At 44.9% G+C, this 19,727-nt stretch overlaps 2 protein-coding genes and 1 long non-coding RNA gene across 3 annotated transcripts; 1 reads left to right on the top strand and 2 right to left on the bottom strand.

The window, feature by feature from the left end:
- Positions 1 to 57: 57 nt before the first annotated feature.
- Positions 58 to 2,097, bottom strand: LOC136048802 (uncharacterized). Its single transcript, XR_010622226.1, has 5 exons — positions 2,020 to 2,097; positions 1,507 to 1,577; positions 976 to 1,017; positions 756 to 861; positions 58 to 277 (listed from the first exon to the last, which is right to left on the bottom strand). It is a non-coding gene; the product is annotated as an uncharacterized LOC136048802 (long non-coding RNA).
- A 2,850-nt stretch (positions 2,098 to 4,947) lies between these two features.
- On the bottom strand, positions 4,948 to 11,585 carry LOC136048801 (estradiol 17-beta-dehydrogenase 11-like). The gene is made up of 7 exons (XM_065736629.1): positions 11,376 to 11,585; positions 9,569 to 9,676; positions 9,140 to 9,271; positions 8,418 to 8,524; positions 7,185 to 7,322; positions 6,874 to 6,990; positions 4,948 to 5,617 (listed from the first exon to the last, which is right to left on the bottom strand). Exons 1-7 carry the CDS (start codon positions 11,583 to 11,585, stop codon positions 5,530 to 5,532), a joined length of 900 nt encoding a protein of 299 aa, XP_065592701.1. The 3' UTR covers positions 4,948 to 5,529.
- Positions 11,586 to 11,724: 139 nt separating this feature from the next.
- NUDT9 (nudix hydrolase 9) lies at positions 11,725 to 18,736 on the top strand. Its single transcript, XM_065736628.1, has 8 exons — positions 11,725 to 11,984; positions 13,037 to 13,276; positions 14,260 to 14,355; positions 14,988 to 15,074; positions 16,233 to 16,344; positions 16,762 to 16,908; positions 17,132 to 17,216; positions 18,306 to 18,736. The coding sequence occupies exons 1-8, from the start codon at positions 11,725 to 11,727 to the stop codon at positions 18,470 to 18,472; spliced, it is 1,194 nt and encodes a 397-aa protein (XP_065592700.1). The 3' UTR covers positions 18,473 to 18,736.
- Positions 18,737 to 19,727: the final 991 nt, after the last annotated feature.

The raw sequence follows: 19,727 nt of genomic DNA, 5'->3' as shown, positions 1-19,727 counted from the left end.
AAGTCACTGAAGTGAAGTAGAAATATTTGTCCTTAAGAAATGATTAAGAAATTGTGGTTACTTGATGCCTAGCATTTATTCACACTTAGAAAGTGAGCAGACAAGGATAGGGAGAATTATTCACTGTGACCCACACTGGTAAGCCACAGGAACCTCATAGCTGTTCTTTGCTGTCAGAGCACTGCTGACAAAAGCATTGAGGAGCTGGAGGAAGCAGAAAATGATCAGGAGGCAGCAGTATTTCACAGGAGGCAGCCTTGCTTGTCCAGATAGGTATCTACAGAATGAGAACAGAGTTGTAGGTTAGAAGCAATAGCATTAGTGGCCTTAGTCTGTTCATTGACACAGGGTGTGAGGCGTGTGCCTGGCAGCATCACTGGCTTTGGAATACTGCCTGGAGAGCAGGCTGTGCTCCGTGCATGGGAGGTGACTGGGCAGCTGCTGTTGGCTGAGGATAGAGCTAGCTGTGCTGTGCTGTGCTGAGTCAAAGTAGCATGGGTTTTCCTTCCACATGAAGTGCTTGCATTAGCATAGAGTACTAAAGGTGAAAACAGAAAAATAAAAACTCTGTAAGTACCATGCTGAATGAGACATAAAAGCTGCTCTGCTTCCAAGAGCCGTGTGGTGTTCCTGGAAGGAAAACTTTCTCTAAAGACTGTTTATTGTATGATTAGAATAATGCAAGTGAAGTAGGCACATGTAGTGGTAGAGCTTACTGTAGGCTTGTGTCTTGTACGACGAGTTGGATGGCTTACCTCAGACTTGCAGTGAAACAGATGGTGGATCACCCCTGTGGTGTCGCTGGAAGGAGCGAAGAATGGGATTAAAAGGCCAGAAAATGCCCCTTCCTTGTTGTGAGGACTGTGAAAGGAGAGACACTGTGTGTCAGTGTTTGCCAGTTCAGTACCAACCCCTCCAGGTAAATCTGAATGTCAGAGCTGGTGTGTTTCATTAACTGAGAAACAGAGTGCTTACCTCTTCTGAGCTGCCGGAGCTTTCATTGCTGTCAACCTGCTGCTGTAGAAGTATGATTTTTATTTTTATTTTATTTTATTTTTTGAGCAAAGCTTAATTCATTGTACTTGAGGTTTGTTGTTTATTTTTGTTGATAATAACAGTATCAGGTACTTAATTTGGGTTTTTAAAGCACACGTATTTTTTAATTCAACGTGTCCTGTTAGAATGCTACATCTGAAAAGGGAAATTGTTCTTCAGGGTCTGAAAGATTGTCATCTGAAATCTGTGCTGATGGAATGAGGACTTTGTTGATGGGCTGGGCATGAGCTTGCTGTTTGGTTTTGTTGTTTGTTTTTTTTTCTTGCATGAACGAGATGGGTTTAATCTTAACCTGGAAATCTAGAATGGGGATACCGTAAATACATTTAGTCATGTAACAGCCACTGGTGTTCTTGAGGCTGTCCTGCCAGATCCAGGCCATGTAATTTCCAGCTGACAGTGCTGAGATTTCCCACGCTGGGTGCCCGTGTATTTTTGTTCAGTACTTACCGCGTTGGTGACAGCAAGGAGTGTGCTCAGAATGCAGGAGAGCAGCAGGAACTTCATTTTGAGAGAGACTCCTGTGAAGCAGACAGCAAGCAGAGCTGCTTCAGCTTTTGGCTGAAGGGGGGAAGTAGAGGAGCAGTGGGGCTGTCTCTGAGTGGAGAGACAGAAAAACGGGGCAGCACGAGCTGTGTGCACCACGTGGGGTGCCCTCAAGTGCCAGCCCTATGTTTAATCTGCTGATGTGAGCAGTCACGGTAATTAAAGGGTGTTGCTTTGAGTGGTCTTCACCAGGAGCTGTTTCTTTGCAGCCTCACAGAAAGGCTGAGGGACCTCTGGAGCTGATGGAGTTCACCCCTTCCCACACCCGGGCCCCTTAAGCAGGATCAGGTTTGTCCAGAACTGTGTCCAGGTGGGGTCAGAACCTCTCCTGTGGTGAGGGCCCACAGCCTGTCTGTTCAACCTGCTCCAGCACCCGCCTGCAACGTAGCACAGCTAAGAGCCAAGGATCTGTGTTACCTTTGGGCTGCATGTTGAGTGGCTGCTCAGTGGATCAGATGGAGTCCCCTGGCTCTGGCAGTAGCGATGCATGGATGGCCAGTGTCTTTATATATGGTTTTGGGTAGTGTGGCTTGCATCAGAAAGCCACGAGATGTCATGTGTCATGTCTTCTTTGGACCCATTGTTTAGTTTAATTACTTCCCACCTGGCAGAGAGCAGCCAAATTTTATAGTTGACCTTTATGATTTTTATATAATCCCTCAAGGACTGACAGGTTCAGCAATGGGAATGTGCATTTGTACTGAGAAAGGAATGTCTGTTGTCTTTTTCACTGCAGAATTTCTCCTGACTACATAGGAAGTAGTCATGTGATAACAATGTCTAGGTTTCTGAAGCTGCTAACTTAGAAGGTGGGTTACAATTTCCAAAACGGATGGAGCAGCTAATCCTGGAAACCCTTTCCAGGGTCTATGTGTATATCAACATCAGTAGACCTTATCATCAATGTGTTCACCAAGGGGAAGTCATGCTTGACGGACTTGACAAGCTCTTGCAATGAAATGGTCAGCCTGATGGATGAGGAGAGAGCAGTGGATATTGTCGTCTTTGGCATCAGGAAGGTCTTTGCCCCTGTCTCTTGCAATGTCAAAATAAATCTGACCTGTTTGAAAGAAAGTCCTCATCCTCAGTTAAAATTACTGGCAGTGCCTGTAGTAAACAAACAAAATACCCCCAAAAACAAGCAGAAGTGGGAATACACTGCAGAGCTATTTGAGAAATGTGTGGAAATCCTAATCTGTCTTGGTGGTGTAGTTTGCCTCAGGGAACTTGGACGGTTTTAAGGGAAGTCTTCCCTGTTTGTCCTGATGAGTTCTGTTTCGCTGCATATTTTTCTACCACTTTGCTGGGGCGGAGCACCGGTGGTTTTTAACCTCTGTGGAGAATAAGTCCTTCCCTTGTGTGCTGACCTTTCCTAAGCAGGACAATGAACTAGCTTTGATTGCTCTCAGCAGGCTGACCCGTGGCTGTGGTAAGGCAGAACAAAATGCTGTCAAAACTTCTTCCTCCCTAAGGGATTTAAAGTCCCAGAGAAAGGATCTTTATCAAATGAAATTTGCACAGAGCAGATGCTTCTGTACAACTAATCCAGCTGGACATGTGTGCCCTGCTGTGTGGTGTTACAGAAGGTGCAGCGGGTGACATGTCAGGTTTACAGAAAGAACTGTCAGCAAAATAAGTTTTTGTGATCACCCGTCCTCTACTTCAGAAAGACATTCCTGTGCTGAACTTCCTGGTGGCTTTATTCATTGTCTTTATTTTCTGTCTTGTGGAGCATCAACCTGGAGCTGTGCTGCGATAAGTAGCCCTTGCTGAAACAAAGGCAAAGGAGCAGGAGTCAGGTGGAGTTCTGTGTTGAGCTGCCCTGATGGCAGAACATTTTTTTTGTCCCATTGTTTTGGCTACACGGTTGTTCATCCTGTATGTGGGCAAGATGTTTGATTCCGGTAGATATGCTCAGGACTACATACTTGTTACTTTTCTCCTGGAACTTGTTTCTGTTCTTAATTAGCACATCAGCAGTGCAGCCAGACCCTAATTTCACAGCTCAGCAGTGCTGGCATTCTCCTGGCATGGGGTTTGGGTCACAGCTGTTGCTGAGCAGGGAAGTGCCAGCTCCAGGAAACAGCACAGAGGAAGGCAGAATGTGAATCCAGAGCTTTTCACTCAACTCCTAAGTGCCCTAAGCCAGTGTGTGAGACAGAAATACTCAACTGAGGGACTTTACTGGAAGTTGCTCTATGAGGTTTGATGGCATGGGCTAAGTACCTCTAACAACCAGATTTTGGGATAAGCTTGTCTCTTGTGGCCAGGAAGAGAACTGAAGAGCCTAAAAGAAACATTGGTATGCAGAACAAGGATTACGTTGGAAGCCACCCATTTCTTGCTGTGCTTAATGAGGGCAGTGTATTCAGGCCTCCTGCAAATGGCCACTAGCCAGCCAATGCCTGCCAGATCTAGGAGCTTTGCAAGTATGCAAAAAGATAATCTGCGCTCTGAAGAGGCCTTTGACCGGTGTTTTGCCACATGGTGTTCTCTTGTACCTCAGGGCAAAGGCAGTTAATGGAGACCTTTGGAGGCTTAACCTCCTGGTCATTGCAGGTCCTGGTAGAGCAGGTGGCTGGGTCATGGCTTGTGAGGAAGAGCTGAGTCCGTATGTGGCTGTTCCCCTTATATTCCTGCCCATTGGTCTGGCACATACATCTGTGTCTGGGCTCAGGCCCTTACAGAGTATTCCTGCTCCACTGCTCCCCTGCATTTGCACAGGGAAGGGCAGGGCAGAGAGGGGAAGCCCAGAATTGTGCAGGGCTGGCTGTACTGCAGCATCTTGTGTAATGAATGAGACTAGCACTTCAGAGGTTTGAAGTAGGTAAACCCTCAGGAAGGAGAAATATGTTAACCGGAGTCAGTGCTGTTTCAACTTTATGCTGCAAGGAATGCATTGCTTAGTTGAAATGAAGACAGCCAGGAACACCTGGCTTACCAGATGAGGCCTTCTCTTGTATTTTATGTGGTTATAGAAGCACCATGCTATGCCACTTCAGCTCACTCCAGTATGTGAATGAAGGCATAGCATATCCTTGCTTTTTCTCCTAACAGAGGAGCCTGACTTTTGAATACTGGAACAGATGGCAAATAATTCAACCTGGTGAAAATTATGCTTTCTGGTGTAAGGAGAAAAATAGCGCTTTTTCTGCATCCTTATGAAATAAATCACATTCTGTGGTGCATGTGAAACATAACAGGGCACCCAGAAATATCTAAGGAAATATTACATTTGTTTCAAAGGTGTCTGAGAGGCAGAAAAGTGTGTTACTTAACACTGTACCTAAAAGGCATCTGCAGGACGTGGTCATGACTTTAACTACTGAGAGACACTTTCTGGGTGAAGAACCACATTTATTCTGTGCAAGTTATTGTGATGGTGCTCATGCATAATGGATAATTAACATACTTAGGTAAGGCATGATTAAAAGGCTGTGTTATTCCAAGTACTCAATACAAAAGCATAACACATGGAGTGTGCAGTACAAGCCTTTTTGAACTTAAAATGATTCATTAGATGAAGCAGAACATCTTAAAGCATTCCTTTCCACATGAGATTGTGTTACTCAGTGACCAGATTAATTTATAGTCAGGCAATCCTACTGTGTTCATGTAGGTACAAGTGCTGACACCAAAATAGGCCTTGCTGGATTTGTTCGCTATAGCATTAGGAGCCAGAGATGGCAGAATGAATAGCCAGAACAGTCCTTCCAACTTCTAGAGCTGCATCTCTGCTCTGCTGACACTCCATGTTATGCACATCTGTTCCTGCTGCAGGCATGGGATGAACCTTAAGGTGTGATGGGAAGTAGAGGCCTGGAAGAAGTACCCATCTGAATTCTGCTCTGAATCAGTCGCTGTGCTACACTCAGCGTATGTTCTGCTTTCACTCATTTCATGGGGAAATAAGAAACAATTTGCTTTTCACTGATTGCTTCCATGCCCGATGACTGCATCAAACTTAACATCAGTCAGCTTTTTGAGAACATTTGAGGCACGTTCTGGAATCAACCTGGAGGATGAAAAGAAAAACAACCATGAAATTAAACCTTAGAATTCATGTTTTGGAGCAAGTGGTACCACAGGTGGGGCTGGAGTTTGTCTGGACACAGAATGCATGCTCGCATCAGACTGAGAGCAGAACTCTGAAATCTGGGGAGTACTTCCTAAAAGCCCATTGCCTTCACAACTGTTTGTCTACCTTGACCTCCGGTCCCTTCAGCACCTTCCTCCTTCTGTGATCACTTCAAGGACAGATATCCACTGAAAAGGATGTTGGTTGCGTTGCTGCTTGTAGGACCCTGGAAGGTTTAACACTGAGTAGAGATCTGTGCTTATTAGGCATTCTCCTGCTTTGAAAAGCAGCAGTCTGATGAAAGGATGGGATGATAAAAGAGAGACCCTGGGCTGCACTTTTCTATGACTTTTTTTCTTAGCATGAGCCATGCCTCTTTGTGTCTGCCTGCTCCCAGATTAAAATGGAGTTATCTTAAGGGTTATGACAGTATTAAGCACCACTTCTTTGTAAGTTCACACACTTCTGCTGCCCAGGTATCCCTTGGAATGCAAGAGTTCTTTTTTAATGACTGGTGTTGAGTGCCATGAACAAGGTCTTATGAAGTGCTTCTTAGGATATTGTAGAAGTTAACTGAAGTGTCACTGTAGAACAACTGTACTTGTTCTTATGTAAATTTCAGGTTTTCAGACAGAGCTCCTGTGAAAACAGAGGAAGAGCAGCTACACCAAATATTTAACAAATCTGACAGGACAAATTTTATTTCACCTGGCAGACAGAAGCAGCATTCTCAGCCAACCTGACCTAGACACCAAAGAGCAGCAGTTGATCAGCTGTTTCTGGAGCTAGCCTGGGGCTGCTGGTTCACAGAAACTTTTCTTTGCAAGCCCTGTGGCCATTCCCATTTGTGAAGGAAAAGTGATCCCTTGAACTCTCTCTGCCTGAAGTCAAATATGGAATGACATAAATAGCTCAATGCAGTGGTGAGAAGTATTGAAGATAGCAGAAAATAAATGAAACTGGGTTGAACCTAAACTTCTGCAATCTAGCTCGTTCAGGAATATTTCTATGCTGCCAGATGTTATATTTGACTATTAGCAGCACAAGTTCTACTTTATCCTACAGTAAACCTTAAACTTGAAGCAGATGTTACAAATGTGATACTTGCACGCTCTTGCACTTTTGTTGCATCCTTTTTTCCCCTTCTTTGGTGGGGTATTTTGTGTGTGTGTGTGTGTGTGCATGCCACTCACATTTCAGAAAATAATGCAAAGCTCAGCTGTGGTGGAACAAAAACCATTTTCTGGTTGGTCAGTATTCCTTCCATCAGAGCCTTCACAACTTCATCAACCTCCAAGATCTTTCCAAGCCTAAAATCAAAGGGAGGCATCTATGTAAGAGCAGCAGTAATAAAACATGGGCAGCAGATGAATATGAAGTAGGATGCTTCACATGCGCACCAAGTCAGGTAAATAAAGGACAACTGCTATGTGGGATATATACTCAGCCTGAATAACAGACGTGGAGCAGGGGCAAATATGTAATGCTGATTTCTGGTCATTACCTAGTACTGGGGTTTTTGACAAATCCAGTATTCATAAAAACTGGACAGAGACATGTTGTTTTTATTCCATCCTTTCCCAGGGAAGACAGCTCCTCCGTTAGAGCTTTATGAAATCCAACTGCAGCAAACTTGCTTGAACTGGTGGAGGAGAAAAGCAGAAATCAGAAGGCATGAATGTTTCCAGCCTGACAGAAATGGAAAGGGGCTGAGAGAACATGCAGTACTGACTAGTGAGGGAAACAGTGGCAAGGCAGGGACTCACTTCTAACTCTTGCTGTGCCACAGCGTAGTGCTGAAATACCTATTAATGGCTTGGGGAAGATACTGTGGGATGCAAAGTGGGTGATCTTCAGAAAGTTACCTTTACAAGGAAGAGTCTGTTAAATGTTAGTGCCTAAATCCGAAGTGTTTACTTGTTAGAGTGGCATTAGAAAGTTCTCGGCAAGCAGAAATAGATGAGCATGTTTGATGCTAATGATCTGAACACTGAAATCTGGTTACAACTCCTTTATCAGGAGTTCTCATACTACCAACAGTGACTCCCCGTGCAGGAGTGTACCCAGGGAAACTGATTCTGTTTGGAATCACTGTGGTAGAGGGCTAACAACATGCATTCTGATAACATGCCATATGTTGAAGTTTTTCTGTAGTTCTAAATACTTCTATTTTAAATGGGCAGCACATTGACCTCTCAGTAGTGAAATGATGCTCACAACACTAAGTATTTAGTGCTAAGCATGCTTTTTTTGTCATGTGGCTTTTTTGTCATTTTAGGCTCACTGTCAAAGCCTGCATTTTACCACATGGTGGCAGGAGCATTTCTGTGCGCTACAGTCATTGCCAGGAATGCCAGAAATATGAAAAGCTACTAATTATATGCTCACTTGATGATACTACAGCAACTCAGCACGACAGTCTAAGGAGAAGGGAATAAAATACCTTTCTTGGTAAGCAAAAGTCCAGATCAGTTTTGGAGAGAAAAAAGATTGAAGGTTAGTTGATTTGTAACATCATTAGTCCTTCATTGGATCACCTGAATCAGTCAGAGCTAATAAGCAAATCAGTGGGTACCTCCATTGGTCCTTATATGTTGGGTGTTGTGGGTTTTTTCTCCTTAGCACTGTCCTTTGGAAGTAGCTTATTCAGTGGGAAGTTTATTTCTGTTACTCCGTGTTTGCTGGTGGAGAAGACAATTAAAAATAAATGGAGAGAGCTGATTTTGAAGTCACTTACCAATAAGCCACCATGAAAGAAGTTACAAATTGACCTGCTGCAGAAGCCACTGTGACAATGTGACCACGGTTGTTCTTCATCATCGTTGGCAGAAAAGCTCTTGTTGTCTTGAAAGGGATTTTTAAAAAGGGCAGAAATGGGGTTGGGAAGAGGAGGAAAAGAGCAATGCCATCTTAGAGGTCTTCATCACTGATTCCAATTACGTGCAATTATGTGAAGCATAATGCGAGATGCCAACTAGCAGCCAAGGCCCTGAGAACCAGGTGCACATTCTCCATTCAGCTAGTGCAACCTGATTACCAAAAGGAACCTTTCAGCACAGTCAGGTATCAGCAGAGGCTGATGCTCATGTTGCTCCTAGCCTGCTTTCTAGATTTCCCTTGTCAGCAGCAGCACTGCCAGTGTTTCTTCCCCAGCATGTACCCAGCAAAAGCGTGGGCCCAGCAAACTTAGTGCCCCTTTTTTCCCTCTGCAAGCAGGAATTCTTTAACACCTGTGACCTCCACCCTGTAGGCCCTGCTGACAGCTCAGTCCCCAGGGTCAGGCTGCCAGAGTGTCAAGGAGCCAAGATTCCAGCTCTGAGATGTCCCAGCTGCATCACCTCCATGCAGGCTGCTGGCAAAGAGCTGGGAGAAGCTCTGCAGGGGGTAAAGCAGGTACCACTCTTGTCCTTAACAACACTCACAAAAACACAGAGGCATAAACAGAGTAGCAGCCCTTACCCAGATGTGAGCAAGAATATTGACTTCAAACATTTTCTCAATTTGGTGGTCCTGGGTGGAGAGCAGGTCGGCAGCTGTGATCACACCAGCATTATTCACCAGAATGGAGATATCACCAATGTCCTTTTTCACCTTTTGGACAAAAGGAATGCACAGCACTTAGTCATCACAGGTTGTGAGCAGCAAATAATTTAACTCTTACAATTCTGTGTTGTTTTATGCTCTTTCCCAATCTGGTAGGAACTGTGCAATATTCTGAAAGCTGATTTAGATCTGATGCTTTTCCCTTATTTACTGTCAGGATTTATAGTCTCCTACACATCACCCACAGAAAATATGCTCTGCACAGTCACAGCTGGCACAATCTGTGTGGAAAACTTCAGGTGATTTCAAGCGGTAAGGCTTGGCACGCATTCCTGCTTCCCCTACCTTCTCAGCAGCGCTGTAGATCTCCTCTCTTTTGCTGCAGTCCACCACAAAGGTGTGAACAGTGGCTCCCAGCCCTTCACACTCCGTTGCTGTCTCCTTGAGGCCATGCTGTGAGTGGAAGGAAAGGATACATGTATGACATGAGTGCAGTGGCCTCAGTACAGCCCGCTCAGTTGTATGTGCAACCGTACACTGCCCACAGTCTGCTGTTTGGGCACTGTGGCACCTTGGGGGAGGGCTTAAAACTTAGGATCTGCACAGCACTGCTGCTAGAAAGGGAACGCAGAGACAATAATCCCCTTGCCTTGGTACAGCTCATCTAGCTGGACAGCAGGAAGGGGGCACCAGGTGACAGCTAGCAGCCTCCTGACTGCAAGCAGAGGACTAAAGGACAGCTGCAGGTGACAGCTTAGAGATGCCACAAGTGCCCAGCATGTGGCAGGAGTAACAGTCTGGCTGTGACAAAACAGGTATGCCATTCATAATGCAAGGTGGAAAGAGCTGACTAATGTGTCCATCTTTTGTGTCAGACAGTTTACAAGGCCATCTTTTACCATTAAAACAGGTCAACAATGCCATGCTTGTTCTGACCTTCCATCATTTTCTGCACTGCCCAAAGCTTTGGGCTTTGCTGCCTCCCTTGGCCACCTAATTCACTGCCTACTAACGAGCATTCAGGCCTTCCTCCCAGCATTACAGGTGAGCGTTGCAGACACAAAACTAAGGTTGGTACCTCTTCCCACAGAAGGTGGAACACATAAGCACAGAATCATAGGGGTTGCAGGGGACTTCTGGAGATCACTGAGTCCAAACTCATGCTAAAGCAGGTTCTAGAGTAAGTCATAGAGGAAAGTGTCCAGGCAAATCTTGAATATCTCCAGAGAAAGAGATCACAACCCTTCTGGGCATCTGTTCAGCGCTCCCTCCCCCTCACAGTAAAGAAGTTCTTCATTGTGTTAGTATGGAACTTTCCAGTGTCTGCCCGTTGCCCTCTGTTTTACTGTTGCACACCACTGAAAAGAGTCCACCCCCACCAACTTGACTCCCACACTTCAGATATTTATAAACAGTGATCAGCCTTCTCATCCCCAGGCTGAACAGCCTCAGGTCTCTCAGCCTCTCCTCGTGAGATGCTCCAAGCTCCTAACTGTCTTCGTGGCCCTATGCTGGACTCCATTTTTCTTGAACTGGAGAGTCCAGAACTGGATACAGTGCTCCAGATGTCTTTAAACCGAGTGGGAGATTTAGGTTAGATGTTAGGAAGAATTTTTTTTACTCAGAATGGGGTAAGGCACCGGAATAAGTTGCCCAGAGAGGCTGGGAATGCCCCATCTTTGGAGACATTCAAGGCCAGGTTGGACTGGATCCTGTGCAGCCCGGTCGGGTGGGTGGCAACCCTGCCCACGGCAGGGTATTGGAACTAGATGATCTTTGAGGTCCCTTCCAACCTAAGCCATTCTGTGGTTTCCTTACCAGCAGGTCAGCCCCTAACCTGCGCTGATGAGTTCAATGGATGACACACGACAGATGACTTGCTGCTTGGCTTCAGCACTTCACGCATCCCAAGAGCAGTGCCATTCATGCCCCGCAGTCCGTGCTTGAGGTGAGCAAGCAAGCACACTACTAAACATTCAAACCGCCGGTCAGCAGTGCCCTGTATACGTTATACTGCCCGCAGTGCTGCAGCCCCCGAACTCCGCACCGCGCACAGGGACGGCTCCGAGCTCCCCGCAGCCACCTGCAGCCACGAGTCCCGCTCCCCCCGCTCCGGCAGGGCTTCCCCCCGTCCGCCCCATCCCGTCGTTACCGCCTCGACGTCCCACAGCACCAGGCGGCTCTGGAGCCGGGCGAACTCGCGGGCCGTAGCCCTGCCCAAGCCGCGGGCAGCGCCCGTGACCAGCACCAGCTCCCCGCGGACGGCCTTCCTCCTGGCGGGCAGCAGCAGCTTCACCAGCGCCTCCGCGTAGGCGTACAGCAGCGTGCCCAGGAACAGCAGCAACCCGACAACGGGATGCATGCCTCCGCCTCGCAGCGCCCCGAGCGCTCTCACACCGACTCGTAGCGCCGCCGCAAGGGGGGCGCACTCACGGCCCGCCGTGACCAATCGGAGAGCGCCCTGGGGCGGGAGGAGGCGCCGATTGGCTGCGCTCCGCCCAATGAGGGGGCAGCTTGTAAGGGGGTGCGTGGCGGCGGTGAGTGGCGGACGCTGTGTGGTAGTGGTTCCGGGCCGGGGTCGCTTCGGCGGTCCGGGCCGAGCTCTTCTCCGCCGGTTGTGGAGTGGGGGCATGTTGTCCTTCGCCACCGTGCTGCGTGTAGTGCCGGTCCCCGGCCTCGCTCGGGTTGTCGCCGTGTTGTCCGTCGCGGTTGTGCTATCCCCGCCCGCCCGGTACGCGCTGCGTCTCCGCCCGCCCCTCAGGTACGGCGGCACCGGGGGTGTGTGAGAGACAGCGGGCCCCTGCGACATCGCCGCTGGGGTGTGGGCTTGCATGGGGCCGCGCTGAGTTCCTCATCTCAAAAAGCCCTACACCTTTGCCGAGAGCTCTGAAATATCTGTGCTTCTGTTGGTTATGGCCTCTTGCTGCGCTTAGAGCCTCTTATTGGAGGCGATCTCCCTTCTTTTTTGGAGCAGTTAAGAAAATAAACAAACAAACACAGAAGCAGTTTGTGTGTTGAGATAAATCTGCGTGGAGTTTTGAAGAGCTGTGTGTCAAGCACCATGATCTAAACTACTGTTTAACAATTATACAATTGCCTGAATTTTTGGCTCCAAAAAATCTATGGTAGATAAGGATTACTCATAGTCTTGAGCATCTTCCCTTGTGAGTGAGTTATTTGGACATTCATTGCCTTCCTGGCAGTAGAAAAGCAAGGTGTATGTTACTCTGCAGGGCATCACACAAAATGTTTCAGCATGCAGAGCAATACGTGGAGATACATAGAACTGCAGCAGCTGGAAGAGGCCTTTGAGGATCCTCATGTCCAGCCCTGCTGATGTTTGGATATTTTGTATTTACTTTCCATCAGTGGATGTGAGAGCAGGCCTCTTGTAAAGCTGAGCTATTTGTTGGTGCGTTGCCCACTTGGAGAGTGAGTGTTCAGACAGGGCATCCAGCTGCACTGCATGAGTACCTCCCAACCAGTCCTTTTGAATGATTGGTAACTGTTTAGAGTGTTGTGTAGCCCAAAAGGGCCCTTGCAATCCTAGGCTTTTCACTTGTGAAAGAGGATCTACATATCAGGCAGGGTGCTTGCTCTATGCTTCACAAAGCCAAAGCCTCAGTTTCAGATATTGTTTTCATGCATATATTTGTGTGATTCCTGAAAGAAGTGATAACATGATGCTGTTCTCTGGAATGCTCCAGTCTGTTCAGAATGGTGCAGTCTAATGTTCAGATGAAACATATAGTAACATGATTAACACTTGATCATAGAATCTCATTAAATAACACTTTATTTTCTTTCTTTCAGTAACTTCTCTGCAGCTCACTGGTCCCACCTCCACCCCGTTAACATGGTCGACAGTTGTAACATTAAGAATTTCTACCACAACAAAGCTCTCACCTCCCCTTATCCCAGATCTCGTGTTGAGCGTACCCATGTTCCTGCAGATAAAGTGGACTGGTTGACTGAGTGGAAAGACTACCAACCCGTGGAGTACACTGCAGAGTCTGTTTTGTCTGGACCTCAGTGGGCAGATCCGCAGGTCAGGTGAGTGGAAATTGTGGCCCTTTGCTCTTTCAGAGTTGTGAGACAAGTAGAAATTCTTGTGTCCTTGCTAATTTGTCTTTTCCAATCATGAGATGTCAGGAAATAATATTGTGGCCTTAAGAACTTGGGAGAAAATTGCCATAATGTGCTTGCTTGCTTGTTCTTGGCTTGTGTGCAAGATGAGACGAACTTGAGCAGAATTGGAGGCCTGAAGGAGAGTGCTCCGACTCAGGAAGTGCAGCAGGCTGTATGCCTGATGGTAACATTGGGACTGCATTGCTCTGTACTAGTTCTGTGAAGACATTCTCCTGCCAAGGAACACACTGTGCTGCTTAGCTGGGAGGTCAGATGCAGGCATTAGTCTGCAGTCAGATATTCTTTTAATGGGTGTTGATAGCACTTGAAAATGCAGAGCCAGTTTTTAGTGTAGATTCCTGAAATTTTTGAGTGGAAAAAGCTAATCAGATAGATTGATTCTTGTGATGGTTTGAGGGGAATTGCTCTGAGGAGCAATAAATACACTTCTGTAGACAGCTGCCTTCCTACCAGCACACTGTTTCATTTTTAGAGATGCACACAGCGTAGGCATTAAACACTTCTTGAAAGTCAGTGACTGTGCTTAGCAACTGTGATAAAGCATACCTAGTAAAATGTCTGCAAGCTGCTCTTAAATTAGGAAAGCATTTGTTAACTTCATTGCAGGATAAAATCTTACCCTCCCTAATATGAACAGCTTTGAAACACTGCCTAAATGAAAAAGTGGAAATGCTGACTGCTTTAGAGTATCGCTCTTATCTGGAGATTTAAACAGAGAGATTGGCAATTGCTCAAATTTTATACCCACCTGCAGAAAAGGGAAGGCCTGCATTGGAAATTACAGTAAAAACTACTTCTTAGCCAGTTGGGTGTCACAGGCTGGGTGACTGGCCTTCAACCAGAGGAACATGATGGGCTTTATAACTTCTAATTACCCTTTCTCGCAGTGATAAAAGTTTCTCTCCCAAATTTAATGAGAGAGATGGAGAAGTGGAGAGGACAAGTTGGAATGGCTCGTACGTGGTTGAAAATGGGAGGCCCCGGTGAGTGATTTTTCTTTGTATATGTGTTTCTGTGATGTAGTTTTAGAGCTCTTAAACATCTGTGTCAGTTCTAGCAGGCAGTACCTGCTAAAATAAAATGAGGGCAGTCTACACTAGAGACAGAAAAGAGTGATACATCAGTGTGAGGGCACTGTTTCTGGCAGCAAGTTGTGCAGAGAGGCATGAAAAGGTTGTCGTGGTGCCAGCACTGTGGTTGTAGGGACTTTAGGGGAGGTGTTAGGGGTGTTTCCATCCCCTAACAAGGTCCTGGTGTCACACAGATACGATTTTGTTTTGTTTTTTCTTTTTCTGGTGATGATACATAACTAAAAGCTCTGTACAAACTGGATTCTTTTCTCAGATAAAGTTTTGTGTTTGCAATGAGAGGCAGAAGATCAGGGAAATGACAGAGTCATTTTGTTCTCCTTTACTTTCACTGTTAGTTACAAAAAGATGATGATGAAGAAAACTGTTTGTTTTTTTTAATTCTTTAAAACTAACGTTGACATTGAGTGTGTATTGCTATCTTTTCCTTTCTGTTATGTCTGCTTCATTAAAGCTCCTTTTTCAGAATACTCGAAGCTCTGTGTGGGCAAATTGTGCTGTTAAATGCTCTGTGCCACTTATTTCAGAAACCCAGCAGGAAGGACAGGTCTCACAGGGAGAGGATTGCTGGGGCGCTGGGGGCCAAACCACGCTGCTGATCCTGTTGTGACCAGGTAAGGGAGGGTGACTGAAAGGTGATGTACAGCAGAAAAATACACAACTTCTGTGCATCTGTGGACAAGCATTTACTGGTCATGTAGCTTTTTGTATGCTGTTCTGTGTAACCTTGTATCTGAGTGGAGAGAAGTTGTGTAGATGAGTGGAATTCAAATATCGTTGTTTTAAGCCTTTCTCTGGAAAACACTTAGGACCCACTTGTTGTAGGAAGTCCTTGTTTTAGAGTGCTGAGGACGCAGGCTGAAAACATGGAAAGTGTAACAATAGAGATGTATTACACAAATTATCTGTAATGAATGTGAAAATTGAAAAGATTACCCAGTGTTTTGATATTTTCTGAACAGTAATCCGAATGGCCTTTGTTGAGACATGATAAATTGCAGGAACAGGAGCTCGTGTCTGAGTGACTCAGTTGCAAAATCGGTTGTGAGCCTGTTTTGTGCTGTAGGAATTACTTCTCTAGTATCTAAGAGGAGGACATAGGGTTTAGATGGTCTGTTGTTTATTTGTTTGTTTTTTGTCAGTGCATACTCTGCTTTGGTATTTTTGCCTCCAGAGTCTACGTGGCTACATGTGGGATCACACACAGAGGTTTTGGAGGGGATGGTGTGGGTAACGAAGCTGTGAGCCAGGGAATGCAATGCTTTTAAGGAACAACTACTATGAAAGTCACACTACTGCATTTTAGTACTTGCAATTTTCAGAACGCTACCAAAGCTACACATTTATTTCCAGGAAAGTAATGCAAATCCAGGTTCTGTTTTTCCTTTTCAATTGGATTGCTTTTTGGCTGCAGTTCTTCTGAGTACAGTGAATGCTTGTGGCTTTCTGTTGGTGCCAAGTAGATGGTTTGAAAGTCTGGCAGCCAAAATTTATTCTTATAGCAGAAGTCATAATTTTCCTCATCTCATGGGTAGACAGAAATAAAGTCAGAAGTGAAAGCTTTATGGTGAGAGTTGCAGTAAGATATAGATGTTCTGGTCCTAGCAGTAAAACTGCATGGATGAGATCTTTCCAGGCAGCTGTTGTCTGTTTTTTTTTTTTTGTTCAGAGACTGTATTCTACCTAGTAGACTGTAGTGTGGGAGCCCTACTTTTGTATTTTCCTTCTATGAAAAAGCAGAAAATAATTTTCTCGTTTGTCATTTTCTGCAGGTGGAAGAGGGATAGAAGTGGCAATAAAATAGCTCACCCAGCTACTGGCAAAAACATCCTGCAGTTTGTAGCTATCAAGAGGAGAGACTGTGGGGAGTGGGCCATCCCTGGGGTAAGGACAGAGTTCTGGAAGTGAAAGACTTCTCCCTTTTGGCAAAGTCAAGAGTAGATAACTGATATGTGCATGGTAAAACTGCTTTGTCAGGATGACCTCAATCTGTAGAGGGAAGGAGAAAGGTATTACAGATACATTTTTTCTCAGACATCTCTTGGTAGGCTTCTTGCTCTTTCCACATTCCAAGATGATATATATCCTTAATTCTGATGGTGTCTTTTGCTTAATGCAGACATAATTTAATCTGTTTTTGATCCAGTTTTTGGAGGATGAGTATGCTTGCTCTTTTTTCACAAATAGAGACTTCTTCTCGTATCCCGAGTGGGATGCAGGTAGCTGTAATATCCTGCATGCCAGTCAAAGAATGCTATCCCAAGTGAGGACTGAGAGTACTCGTGTTTCTTCCCCTTTCAGGGGATGGTGGATCCAGGGGAGAAGATCAGTGCTACTCTTAAGCGGGAATTTGGGGAAGAGGCCTTGAACTCCTTACAGAAATCACCTGAGGAAAAAGCAGAATTGGAAAAACAACTCCAGAGGCTGTTCAGCCAGGAGCACTTTGTGGTAAGCTGTGTGTCTTCGTGGTAGCCTCTGAGCTCTGCAGGTAACCTGCAGCTATTGAGGAACTGAGGAAGTATAGCTGTTATTAAAATAAGCTGATTCTCCATTTTTTTGTCATTCAGGGCGTGGAAGGGACAATTTTGTACTCTGTAGGAGTGAATGCATCTGAGAGAAAACGCTTTTTAATGATTATACCTCATTTGCATGCTGTTGTTCATTGCATTAGGTGTACAGAGGATATGTAGATGACCCTCGTAACACTGATAATGCTTGGATGGAGACAGAGGCTGTAAACTACCATGATGAAACTGGTAGGTACATCTCTGCTTGTATTCCTAGCTGCTTTTTACCGCAGATACTCTTCTGAAATATTGGTATCTGTGGGGCTGAGGTGTGCAACAGGAATGTATGATCATGAAAGTGGACTGTAAGTTCTTGGACTGAGTCCAGTACAGGTGAGGATCTCTTGTTTTCTTTTTGTGATGTTCAACCACAGCAGGTAGTATTTGTTCCCTTTTGATTTTTCCCTATCCTAAACTAAAAACTTAAGTCATACTCAGGCAGATTTTTTATTTTTGTGTTAGTTCCAAACCACAAACTGCCTTTGTGTGGAAATTGAACAGTAGGCCTGATTTCTTTTTGGTCACTTGAATCGGTTTCATTTCCAGTTTCAATGGTGGAAGGACCTTCAGCTCTTTTTTATTCTCCTTCAGCAGCTGTGTGCTTCAGGAGCATTCTGGAGTAGGCAGATTTTCTCTGCATTTATTACTTTGATGTCCTGGTTACTCTTGACGCTTTTTATCTCAAGTACTCTGCCAGAATTATTTTTATACCTTATTTTCCTTCTGTGAAAGAATTAAAATGGGCATACGCTTCTAGTTCTTAGATTGATCCATAATCCTGAGTTCTCATCACTCTCCTCTTGAAATTAATTGGCTTAGTTTACCATCTCTTACCATCTCAGCAACATTTTTGCTGTTTTGGGTAGTTAAAAGGTAAGTGGTAAAGCTTAGCATGCTGCTGGTTCTTGATTTATCAACTCCCAGAAGTAATGAAGGTTGTGTTCCTTTGATATTTGTTTCTCATACTTTTTTATTTTATTTTTTTTGTAATAAGCATTTATTGTCTTGTTTATGCAGTACTGAGACTTGACTTGGAAACCAGAGTTAGAAACTGCAGAGAGTAATTCAGAAGCTTTTCTGTATTTCCACTTAAGTGCTTTTTAAAAACTTTTGAGGCTTTATTAAAAAATTAATTGTTCTCATTTTGTGTAGGTACACATCACTTTGTTTCAAAGATTGTAGAAATAGAATAGTGGAAGGGATGAACTGATGAGGTGTAAGAAGAGAATGTGGGAGAGAAGATGCAAGAGCGTGTCCTAACTCTTGTTTTGTGGACAGGTGAGACCATGGATAACCTGCCTCTGGAAGCAGGCGATGATGCTGGGATGGTGAAGTGGGTTGACATCAGTGAGAAGCTCAAGCTGTATGCAAATCATAGCTTCTTCATTAAGCTCGTGACGGAGAAACGGGGAGCACACTGGAGTGAGGAACCTGGTTCTGAGTGAAGTAAAAGAGGAACGGACCCACGCGTGAAGGATGGTGTTCAACAGCTGTGGAATTGAGAGGATGCTGAAGTGTGCTCAAGTACAGTGTATATACCTCATTTGAAAGACTTCGTTGTTACAAGTAGCATGTAATGATGACTGTGTCACCTGTACAGCCTTACAGCTGTGGGATTAGCTCTGTATACACGCCGGGCAGAACTGGCTGTGATGGAACATACAGTGACAAAGCCTTCTAGAAGGCTTCAAATGACTTATTTGAATTTCTCAATGCGTGTAAAATGATGTGTATTTGAAGCTGTTAACTTCTTTCTTGTCTTCATTATTTGCAGCTGAATCTTTACATCTGCAAGAGATCACTGAGATTCTGACCACACTTCTGAGCTACACTTGAGCTCTATTTTTTTGCACTGGTTTCTTGTCAGGGATATGAATCTTTCACATGTCTGAGGTTTGTAGGATGCTGACCTGAGTAATTACTAAGATGAATTAAAGAACAATGTATTTAAGTGGTTTCACTTAAGATATCCTTTCAGTGACTTCTAATCTGGGATTAATTTTCACCTTTACTTGCTTGCTAGCATAAAGTGTGGATGGTGTTCACATGTGCTTGTCTTACAGGGCCTCCATCTAAAAATATTGCTGCTGGAGAATGTACCTTGGCTGATTTTTGGATTCTGAGCTTCTCTTCACACTGCGTATGTGAAAGTACAGTTGTTGGGGAGACAGTGCCATAAGCAGAATCACTGGAATGCATGGCCTTCAAAGCACTCTTCCAAAGTGTGGGTTGGTTTTTTTAGATGATGGGGAGAAATTTCCAGTCAGAAGGCAGGTGTGGGCCCTTAGATATATTTGTTATTGAAGAGCTGCTGGCATTTTTCCTGTGTGTTTTTAGTCAAGGGGTAGGCATGTTTAGTTGTGCAATAGGATGAGAGATGCTAAGGGATTTGATTTAGTGATTTAGTAGTTTAGTAGGTAGGGATGGTGATAGGAGGATGGTTGGACTAGATGATCTTGTAGGTCCTTTCCAACCTAATGTACCTATGAACCTATGAGAGTTGATAGTAACAGCTAAAACTTGGGACTGAGAGCTGGGCTGTAGTGTCATAGTGAATTTTAAGCAAGGTGATGATGCAGGAGAGTGAAAAGTGTCATCAGCTCCATTTGCCTTGTACAATAATACTGTGATATGCTGAGATTTGCCCACATCTGCATAACTATTGAATGGTTTTAGGGCTTGCTTCTAGTCAGGACCACC

The sequence above is a fragment of the Cyrtonyx montezumae genome, unplaced genomic scaffold (genome assembly GCF_038088225.1).
Source record: "Cyrtonyx montezumae isolate F1298 unplaced genomic scaffold, pur_monq_1.0 scaffold_2, whole genome shotgun sequence".
NCBI lineage: Eukaryota > Metazoa > Chordata > Aves > Galliformes > Odontophoridae > Cyrtonyx > Cyrtonyx montezumae.
The sequence above is the reverse complement of the archived record's forward strand: the minus strand, read 5'-3'. Positions and strand labels throughout refer to the sequence as shown.